General features: G+C 33.7%; 1 protein-coding gene across 1 annotated transcript; it reads right to left on the minus strand.

Moving 5' to 3' along the window:
• Positions 1 to 5,781: 5,781 nt before the first annotated feature.
• LOC103502439 (cytokinin dehydrogenase 1) lies at positions 5,782 to 8,105 on the minus strand. Its single transcript, XM_008466372.3, has 5 exons — positions 7,454 to 8,105; positions 7,002 to 7,129; positions 6,645 to 6,905; positions 6,295 to 6,557; positions 5,782 to 6,205 (listed from the first exon to the last, which is right to left on the minus strand). The coding sequence occupies exons 1-5, from the start codon at positions 8,103 to 8,105 to the stop codon at positions 5,881 to 5,883; spliced, it is 1,629 nt and encodes a 542-aa protein (XP_008464594.1). The 3' UTR covers positions 5,782 to 5,880.
• Between the last annotated feature and the right edge of the window lie 3,398 nt (positions 8,106 to 11,503).

Below are 11,503 nucleotides of genomic sequence, written 5' to 3' on the forward strand. Positions count from 1 at the left end.
TGCAAAACGAAATTCACTCTTACTCGCTTTAGGGTTAATAGATAGGTTGTTCTCTTGAGGACTGAATCCAAGTCTTGAACAAAGGGGCTCCACCCTCTCATTGGTCCGAGAGGGATTCGGTTTATAGGTTAGACCTTAAACCAATTGTTCAATAGTGGATCAGTGGGACTTAAGGAGAAAGATGTAGTCTTGGGGGTAAAACAGTACTTTTCGACCTAACCAAACTTACGAACAATCTGTGAAGGATTAACTTACTGATCATGGTTATATCAAATGGACACAAATATATCTATAGCGAAGGGAGTACAACTACGAGACTTTAGTGGAATGACCCGTTAGTTAACAAATGTTGATTAGCTCGGTATAAAAGAGTTTAGCCTGTTAAACTATGATCTATAGGTCCATTAGGTTCCCATGCTAGCTCATATGGAATAAACATAGAACAGTATGATGAAATGAGTCGAATTGTTTGAACTAGGAGAGGAGAGAGAAACCAACAAGTATATGTGATATAGCTGTCGATTTTAGATTACTAATAGAGCTTTATGCTTAAATGAGATTTAAATATTAAAGATATGAATGTGGATTCATACCCGGAAGCTCGAAAAAGATGGAAATAGTCAAAGTTGTAAAAAGTCAAAATGTTGACTTTTGACTTTGAAAAGTCAAACTTTGACCGGCAATATATTCAAATGTGATTTGAATCTTGAGAAAATAAATGTGGATTCATGCTCGGAAGGTCAAAATTAGTCAAGATGGACAAATTTGTAAAAAGTCAAAATGTTGACTTTTTGGTTTGAAAAGCCAAAGTTTGACTTTGACCAAATGACATTTTTACCCTTTGACTAAAGTTAGTGGGAAAATCCAACATTTTGTTGGATAAACCCACTAACTATAGTGGACTAGGTGTTAGCAAACTATAAAGACATTAAGGCCACTAATGGTTAGTAGGTTATGTGTTGTTGACCCATGTGTTTGCATGCAACCTTGCATGAAAAGCCTCCATAAATTGGGCTCTTAGGGCCTCAAGGAAAAGGGTTGGCTTATTTTCCAAAGAACAAAATTGAGTTATTTTTTCTAAAAAAATCAAACCTAATCCATTTCCATATTTCCCATCTTTTTTTCTCTCTCCCGATTTCCTTCATCCAACGAGTCCCACAACCCAGTTCAGAGTCCGGAGGATAGTAGGTCAACCCTAGTGGTGGTTCAAGCACCAATCAGAGCTTCGAACGAAAGTCTTTTTTGTTAATTAATTGCAATTAGGGTAGAATTTCGGTTTTTTCTTCCGTCCTACTCGTTTAATATTTATCACTACATCTAAATGTTCCATTGTGGGAGAGATCATAAACTGATTCATAATGCTTACTGAATGAGCTACTATTTAGTAGTGTTACTGAAAGGTAATTCAACTTCCCAACCAGTCTTCTCTCAAGATCCTAATGTTTTTCCATTTCTAAAAGTTGTAGATCAAGCATCATTGAAGTACCATATATATGATGGTACTTCAATTTTCCTATCTCAAATAGCAAATCAAGCACATATTTTCTTTGTGACATAAAAGTACCCTTCTTGCTTCTCATTACTTAAATGTCCAAAGAATACTTTAGCGCTCCAAAATCTTTAGTATGAAATTGACTCTAAAGGAAAGACTTGAGAGGCAATATATATGATATATCGCTTCCAATCATGACAATATCATCAACTTATACACAAAGTAGAATAATTCCATTAATACATCTTGGGTAGAAAACCGAATGCTCCGATTTCCTTTTCTTTATTCCAAATTGCTCAAGTATTTGTCTAAAATTTTCAAACCATGTGCGTGGACTCTATTTCAGCCCATACTAAGATTTGTGAAAGTGACACACTTTATCATTCTTCTTCTGAGCAACAAACCAAGGTGGTTGTTCCATATAGACTTCTTCTTGAGAATCACTATGGAGAAAGACATTTTTATGTCAAGTTGATATAAAGGACAAACATAAGTGAACTTATTAACAGGAGATAATGTATCAAAATAGTCAACCTCATACGTCTAAGCATAACCTTTATGTCACACCCCCCTCTCGAGGCCAGCCCCCGCGACCAAGAGAAAGTGTGTCCGCCTAGACACTTAACGCCTATCTCACCGTGCAATAATGCATTGGACGCCTAGTACGCGGAATTCTACCACAACTCACTTCTTTAATGTGTGCCATAGACTTAATTAATTGAGCGAAAGACTTCCTTATCTATGAAACGCTTAGACTTCGACTTAATGCTATGTCGCCTAATGTTTGTATCGTGTGGACTAATTCCACATAAGGCATGCAACATATTCAAATGACTAACTCATAACACTTTAAGCGTTTAGATTGAAATCTTAAGAAAGAAAAACTCTATCATCGAGTAATAGGGTTTACACAAGACTTTAGGACTAAAGTGAAATACAGATACAAAATTGTTTAAGTATAGATAACTTGGTTACAAATATATATCCCCCTTTCGCCCAACTAGTCTATATGTTGTGCGACAAGACTGATGGGTGTCACTAACAAGAAAGTGTGATGCGACTATGGACAATAAGCGATCAAGACGACAAGTCAAATGCTAGATGTCCTTCGCTACTTTGGGAGGAAGGAAACAAAACATTGAAAGATTATACAAAATGTCTAGTGAGTGGAGATTTCTTCAACACATTTCATTTAAATAGGTTTTCATAAACACAACGCATAAATTATAAACTTGAAATTCATTTCACAAGCACAACATGATTGACAAGAATATTTGTTTCAAATTCGAAAACCGTTTCAAATTCGAAAACGATTTCAATGCCTTAAGCAATTTCAAACATTTAAAATCTACAATACTTAGTTCACAATATTCTTTATGAAAATTCATATTTTCCTCATGTAAATCATTTCACCCAAATGCAAAACCCAAAGTTTGTGAGAAGTGCAAACCTTTAAGTAACACCCACCCACACACACCCACACACCCACACCCACACCCACACCCACACACACGCACGCACGCACGCACGCGCACACGCACGCACGCACACGCACGCACACAATTTTCTTGAATTTGAACTTTGATTTTGCATGATAGCACAAAGGCATAATCCTCTTTTAGTTGAAACTAGATTGTACTTGAAACTAGATTGTACTTCTCCTTTATCAACTATTTGTTTACTATTTTTACTTCTCCTTTATCAACTATTTGTTTACTATTTTTTCTTGGTAGTTAAACTCATCAACTTTTCTATAATTGTTACTATTGGTTTCATATTCACATTATTTTAACGAAATCTAATTAAATCTAATCTCGTCGGATACTGACAGTCAGAACCTATTTAGGGTTCTAATGATCAAATAAAATTTGTAAATCCCGATTTCTACTACTATTACTAATAAAATGAAGATTTACCTGGTTCTATATAATGGTCAAATAAAATAAAATCCTAAACTAAGAGAAAAGAAGAAAAAGAATTTTCCTTAGCTTCATCAAAATTTCATCTGAAAAACCATAAAATTTAATGATAGTTTTGTAATATTACTTTATCTATCGTATACTTTTAAAAGTTTCGATATTTTTCAATTAAAAAGCAAAGAATACAACCTCAATCGTAATTAGATTACTTTTACAAAATATCTAAATAAATGGAGAAATTGTCAGAAATAGGTGTAGATGACGTTTCACTATGAAAAACTAGCACGATTTCTTGGTCATCTCAAACGAGATCACTGAGATTTAGTTAATTTTTTTAACCTATTCATTGTTTTGGGTCTTCTCAATACATCTCATCATATTACCATCACAATTTGCTAGCTTTTTATGTAATATTTCCAAATCTTATGTTAAATCTTATCTTTTTTTTTTCCAGTTATCTTGATTAAATATTATAAGAAATTATAAGGTAAATTTTCAAATCTTCAACAAATTTATGTTCAAAAAATTATATGAATTTCCAAAATTTTATCCAATTATATATAAAAAACAAAAATTCGAAATTGATTCAACACTTTTAAATTTTGAGAAAGATTAAACATTTACGAATAAGTTTTGAGATATAAATAGAATTTTGATGTTAATCTTACTCGAGAATTCATCAAAAAGGATCAAACATATAGAATGTCGGTGTTAAGTATATTCAAGATATCATTGAGAAAGTTCAAACGTATAGAATCTTGCATTTATTTTGAATGGAAATAACACGAAGATTCACCTAATTTTTTAAAATTACGTGCAATCTCATCTCCCAAATTTTCTTTTCCAATATTCCTCAAATCTCATATAAAAATTTTGCAAATCTTATTTACAATTTATATTTACACAAAATTTTAAATTGATTTCCTTGCTATGTAAATAATTTATCAGGTATCGTGTGATTTTTAAATTATGAAATATTATCTAAATAATTTATCAATTATCTTGATATTTTGCAATGTGATTTTTAATTCTTGAAAAGATTCTAGAGGATTCCGTAATATTTGAATTTTTTTTTTACCAAATTTCGATGGGTGTATCGAGAAGACGAAAATAATCGATAATTAAGAATTTTTGTAATTAAATCTAAAGATAAACAAAGAAAAAAGTAATGAATTAGTTTTGTATGGTGAAACCTATTTCCGACCGGAGCAATCCCCCCCCCCCCCCCCCCCCCCCCCCCCCCCCCCCCCCCCGAATTACGACTATGATCGCCATTAATTCATCAATCCAATCCCATCACCATAATTAATTGGTGAATGTGGCGTAAACGAATCTTTGGAATCAAACCGAGCTAAAAAATGGTTAATTTTGTAATTAGGCCTAAACAAAGTTGTATGATTTTCAAATACCTCCAACTAATCACTCTAGAGGTTCCTTCCCAGGAAGGAAGGTACCCTAACATTTTTGCTCACTATGATTTAACAATATTTGTAACTTTGATTCTCTACCTTCAACGAACAATCTACAGTTTCATTCATGTTCTATCAAAATCTTTAAGTGGGTATGAAAGGCGATTCCATTTTGAGGCCAAAATTTTATCGGAATTTGCTCTTCCATCATCTTGTGGTCTGAACTTTTCCATTGAAAATTTGTCATGACAGGGCTTCATTTTACTCAGAGATGAACAGTACTGTATTAGCCCATGTTAACAATCTCAATGTACTTCGTCATAACTATCGTTTGTTGGTTTTTTTTTTTTTTTTTTAGAATTTTCCTGTTTTCATGGACTGCTCTTCATTTGAAATCTAGGGCAATTGCTATTCTCTTATGTTTCGTTTTGAGTTTATATGCCGGTATCAAAATGGGAAAGTTGAGAACGAGAATTACGATAGAAACTTGATGTTTGAAAAATGAGATCGTTGAGAATATGGTGATTGTGTTTGGAGAGCTTGGCGATTATTTCAAATGTTGTGTTTGTTTGTACGAGAGAATTATAATGTTGTTTATTGATGATAATTCAATGTTTGGGACTTGGCATGAGATGCCTTCACTTCTATGTGTATACGACATATAGATACACATGCATGTACATTGCACACATGGTCCTTTACTGCTTCTATATATTTGTAATTAACTGCCTAACAGTACACCTAGCATATAAACATACGTGTATATACAGAAGAATACATAAGGAAGATGACTGTCCTAGACTCCCAGCTATATTATTAGGGACATCAACAGGACAGCTTTTCAAAGTTCTCTAAGTCGGTACAATATTTTTGGTGTTTTTGTTATGCCTATCAGGGTCATCAAGAAAACTCACCAGAATGGCTTGTCTATTTTTTCTGATAATTGATAAGATCCCCAACAGCATAATGTGATTTCTCATTTAGTTTACAGTTTTCTTGTCATCATAGCTTTCACATTCTTCAAGGAACTTTTTATGTGTTGCTTATTTTGATACATCTATTATAAGAAGGGAATAATACCCTTTTGGAATATCCTCTGCCCAGGAGCAAGAATTGCCAAAGGATCGTAGATTGATTTCCTTTGCAAGATAGTCTGCCACTTGGGCCCAAAGTGAGATCTCCATTCTTCTTGGTTGCTGTAGTGAGGGAGATATTGCTTAACACCAGGGAGAAAATCAATACAATAATCCAAAATTCTTTGATTTTGTTCTAAAATGTGTTCTAAGCCATCTGTTCCTACAGAAGATGGAACTGCAGAAGATAAAAATGCCACTAAGTAGAAAATATCTTCATCTGGAGTGACCAATGACGTTCTGTTATTCCACCTAAACCAATGAAAAGTAATGAAGAATGAGACTATGGACATGATAAAATGCAAGTTTTCTTAATAATGAGTAAGTCGTGAGACAATTACTTGGATTTGTTGACTGGGTAGATTATGATGGGTCCATTGCTGGTATCCTTGAGGATGTTTCCAAACACCTCTTGAGCAAAATCATGTATTTGGCTTTTGGGAATCAGAAGATTTAACCATGGATGAGGAACTTCCCATAAACCTTTCGCTCGGAGCTTGTTCTCTGAGACGTGTACACGATCGAGGAAATCCAGGTAAGTAACTTCTGATGTGAAGAGAGTTGATGGAATATAGCTCAATTCTGACATCAAGCTTTCAACTTTCTGCATTAGAAGAAAAAGAAGTTTAGGAAAGCAGTATTTTATGGGGTTGTTTTTGTTTAGATGGCACAATTTCTGATGATTCCTTACCTTGTTCATAAAGTCGATTTCATCCGGGTTGAAGTACTTTGCCATTTCCAAGCAGAAGAAGATTTTACCATCTGAATTGAATTTACTGGCTTGCAATGGTTCTTTGGGATTAAAAGAAGATCTCCAGTTATTGAGAAGACCTGTTCTATTAATAAATACAAATCCTTCAATATAATCAAATTGATCGTTGGATGATATCAAATACTCTTGGTCTCTTGTAAATTTGGAAAAGTCTGAGTACAGCACTCTTATCCATTTTACCTGAAAAAAAAAAAGAATGGGTTGTGTATTTCAAACTATGAAACATCACTCGAAAATTTCAGTATCCCGATGTAGTGAAATGGAATATGTACTTACCATTTTTGGTGCCTTTTCCAAAGAAATTCTTGCTCTTGTTATGATGCCAAACTGTCCAAGCCCACCAAGAACAGCATGGAAAAGGTCTGCATTTTGATTCTCCGAACAGACAACGACCTCTCCTTTTCCTGCAAAAATTTCAGATTTCAGGCTTTCTAAACTTTATGTTTGTGTTCAAAAAGATTTCCAAGCCTTGAAACATTCAGTTCAGCAATACTCTTAAAAACATTTTTTTATTAAGATCAACGAGATGAAAAAATTAGAACAGTGTATAGAAAGTAGTCAGTGTTGTCATTTTAAACTAGAACATTACCAAGAAAGAAAAAAGTTGCCTCTTTGTGAAATGACAAGTGATGTTACATGATATGTTACGATATCAAGCTACACTATTTTGGTAAAAAGAAAAAAAAAAAGAACTTTTGGTAAGGAATAAAATGAACAGTAGAAGGTACCTGTGACAACTTCCAGCTGATAAACATTGCTGATTTGGGGTCCATGCCTGAAAGCCTGCCCACTAATGCCAGCATTTGACAAGGTGCCTCCAACAGTAAGATGCAAATAATCTGTCCAAGATTTTGGTGCCAGCCCTTGTTTAAGAGTTTCATGCAAGATATTTATCCACAGCTCTCCAGCTGAAACATCCACATAAGGTAATTCCCCTGCATTTATTTTCATTTCTGTTCCCTTAAATGATTCCATACTTATAACTACACCATTATAGGCTTGAGCTTGACCTTGGATGGAATGTCCATGGCCTCTAGCTGCAACCGTCAAGTCTGATGCATATCCCATTCTGAAAATATGGTTTATCATGCTCGAAATATCAGCGACGGATTTTGGATGCAAAACAGCTAATGGGAGTGAATGGTATCGGTTTCCAAAATCTGTTGCTGCTTGATGATTATTGTCAAAACTAAGGTAACCATCCAATTCAAGTGTTTGGAGTGCATAAGTTGATATATCAGAGGAACCAAAATGAGGAGGAATTGTTGAGGCTGCAAATAAGCGGTTGGTACTGTCAGGTATGTAACTGATATATAGAATTATGTATAACTCGAGGAAAATAATGGTTTGTTTGATGAAGCCAGAAGGTAGTGACTCCATCTTTCCTTGAGAGTATGCTTTGCGAGAGAGAGAGGGAGAGAAAAAAGAGTGAGTGAGAGAGAGAGAGGTAGAGAGAGCTTCACTGTTTTGTTCTTTGTGAAGCAAAGCAAAAGGAGAGGTGTAGAGGAGCCTAAGAGATTGACTGGAATGAAGGGGAATTTAAAGAAGTTCTTGGGGGGTATTGTCAAACACATAGTTAGTGGTGAGTTTAGGCAAGCTAGCTACAAGTACTCCTTTTGTCCACCTTTTTGATGTTAAAAAAACAGAGAGATAAAAAAAGATTGGTTGCAAATGTTGCAACCATGTCCAAAGTATTAGCAAATATAGCAAAACTAAATTTGAACTCTTGAAGCCTATCAGTGATATAGCCTATCACCACTAAGAGTCTTAACGGTGACAGAGTTGGATAGATTTGTTATATTCGCAAGAAAAAAATTGAAAGTGGCAAAAAGAACGGCCAGAAAACAAGACCATAAAATATATTGGCTTTTCCTTCCATCTATTTGGCACTTTCTAGAAACAGTTCTCAACAAAATTTCACCTTGACCATTCACTGAGAAAGGTGCAAGGTGGTGTTTATTACTACATGAAGCAAAGTTTTTATGTTTCTCCTAATACCGATCACTGCCTAAATTCACTGTTTTATCTTCTTTAACACATTGAATGAGACTGCAAAACTACTGTAATTGGGTGAATTTTCACTGTTTGTCTGCTATATACATCTAATGTACAATCTGAATTCAATTTCCCTATTGTAGAGTGAATGGCGGGCTGGCCCCTACTAAGTTTCATGCTTCTTCAAGCTGAGTGTCTGTGGAGTCAGATTACTGGGTCCCACTCCAGTTTTTTTTTTCCCAAGAGTATATTTTATGCTTTGACAGTTCTTACCAATTACTTATACTGTTGTTTCTACATAATTTTCATGAGGTTTTCTTGACATATTCATCATTAACTTTAATTTGCATATTATCATCAAAATTCCATGAGGTTAAGCACAATCTCATGAGCTTTCTCAAATTCAATTTTCATAAGACCGTCAAGTTTCTAAAGGAAAACACAGTTTACATTGTATACTAAGTTAGACGTGTGAGTTCCATTGAAATCGTCTTAGGAGATTCTGTGATGCTGATTTTTTGTAAGGTCGAATAATCGAAAGATTCATACAGGCGCACGTGAACTAGCTCAATTCTTCACAGTTGTTAGGAAAAGTAAATAGAATAAGCATGATAGATATGTTGAATGTTGACAGACACATTTTTCAAAAGGGAAATAGGAATGGACGTACAAACAAAAGCTTCATATGTCGATATTTTCGACTGTTCTTAAATCTCTCCATTCGATGTCATTTCGAATAGTGTTTCTATTAGACTGAAGTTGTTTAAGTTAGAGGTACATTTAATCATTTAGATTATAGTTTTCAAAAGATATTCAAAGACAGTCAAGGGGCTGTTTGGTGTCAATTCTTTTTCTTAAGTGAAATGAAAACCAGTTCCACCAAGTGAATTGGATTCAAATTCAACTGCATCTAGACTTTGTTTTGATTTTATGTGTTCTTTGATTCACTGAGTGACAAAAGTTGATCTTGTGGAAGAACAAGTGTTTGAGAAGGAAAGATGAAAGATATACGACCAACATATACAATGAGTGCATAGCAACATTTTAGGCGTCAAATTATTATTTATATTTTATTTAATAATTTTGATATAGTTTTAGTATTTTTCAATTTGTCCTTTTTACAATATATAAGGTAGGTGCCTTTTTGTCAATTCTACCTTATTGTCAATTTACTTTGAAGTATGATGTTATATTAGGGTTTTCGTTGGAATGCTATCTAAAGTCTTGCCTTCGTGTTTTTCATTAGTTTTGCGATGAATTTAATTTTGACCGCTTTTTGTTTTCTTTCAGCTTTAGTTAGGAGAGCTTCTTGAATTTTGCAATTCATGCATTGAATTGCATACCAAGAAGATATTGATAGCTTAATTTGTGTAGTATTTGAATCTAGGTCAATAAAGTTTTTTTTTTTTTTTTTTTTTTTTTACCAAGAGCATTGATCTGAAGGGAATCCATATTGACTGAATCCATAGATCTTAGGGTTGAAATTAAACCGTATCTGTTTAGGGTTTTAGCGAGTAAGAATTAGGGGTTCTCAAACAGGATTCTTAATTCTAATTTGCTAGTTCTAGTCAATCCAATGTAAAGAAAGCTCAATTTACTAGCATGTGAAAATTCATTATCTTTTTCTTTTAGTGTGTGGATTTAAAAGGTATATGGTTTCATTTTCAATCATCTAATGGAGGTTTATGTGTGAGAGGAGTTGTGAAGGAGTGGGGCCCTAGACATGTGATCTTCATAAGGGGGTGTAGTGGCCCAAGAAAAGGAAGATAAAGAAAGATTTTGAAAAGAGAGGAAGAAAGAGGCTTAAATAGAAGAGTTGGGTGAGGGTATACGTTTGGGTTTGGTAGAAACGGAATTACAAAAAGAAAAAAAAAAAAAAGAAAAAAGAAAAAAGAAAAAAAAAAAGAAATAAAAATGATTCCATTGTTTGATTGGATGTCATTGATTCTAATTTCAATTTCAGTTCCCCCAATATTATTTTTCTTTTGTATGGAAAGTTGGACTATGGCCCATGAGGGTGGTTGAGTTGCTAGAGAAAACTTCTCAAAATGGGTTGCTTTTTGTAACCTTCATGTGTGTGTATGTATGTACAATTATCCTTCAGACTCACATCACCAACTAAAAAGAAAGGAAGAGAATATTAAAATTGTTTGGGAGTTGTTTTGAAAAGTAGCTTTTCATTTTTATGTTCTCACAAGAGATATGATTGACTTATTATCCAGTTTAAAGTTATTATGCACTTCTAATTACTGCATATTCTAGAAAAGAAGAACAATTTATGTCGTTTCATAAACCAGTTAAAATAATGTTTACATGGATAAAAATAGTATCTATCTTGTTTATGAGGCTCCTATTATAATGATTTAGGAGTCGTTTGGGTGGTCTTTTTTAGTTTTTATAAACTTCTCTTTTTGTACTTATGAATACTAACATTTAGAAAATCAATTCAAACATATCTTTTCATTTTAGTTTTTTTTTTGCTCACTTTTATCCTTCAGATTTCTTTATTGTGATTTTTATCTACTCTAGATAAATTATATTTTTGAATTGTTAGTCAAATGTTAAATACAAAAGCATCATTTTAAAACTACCTTTTATGGTTTTATAAGAGTTTGGAAACATTTTGTAGAAAGACATGCTGGACTAGGTCAGTCTCTTCTTCCCAGTGTGGTTGATCATATGCTTGATTTCTTATTGTGTATTAATATTATCTTTTTGCTAGATCTATACACATACTAAAAACGCTCTCTTTTATTGTGTATTAGTATTATCTTTTTGCCACT

The sequence above is a fragment of the Cucumis melo genome, chromosome 8 (genome assembly GCF_025177605.1).
Source record: "Cucumis melo cultivar AY chromosome 8, USDA_Cmelo_AY_1.0, whole genome shotgun sequence".
Lineage (NCBI taxonomy): Eukaryota > Viridiplantae > Streptophyta > Magnoliopsida > Cucurbitales > Cucurbitaceae > Cucumis > Cucumis melo.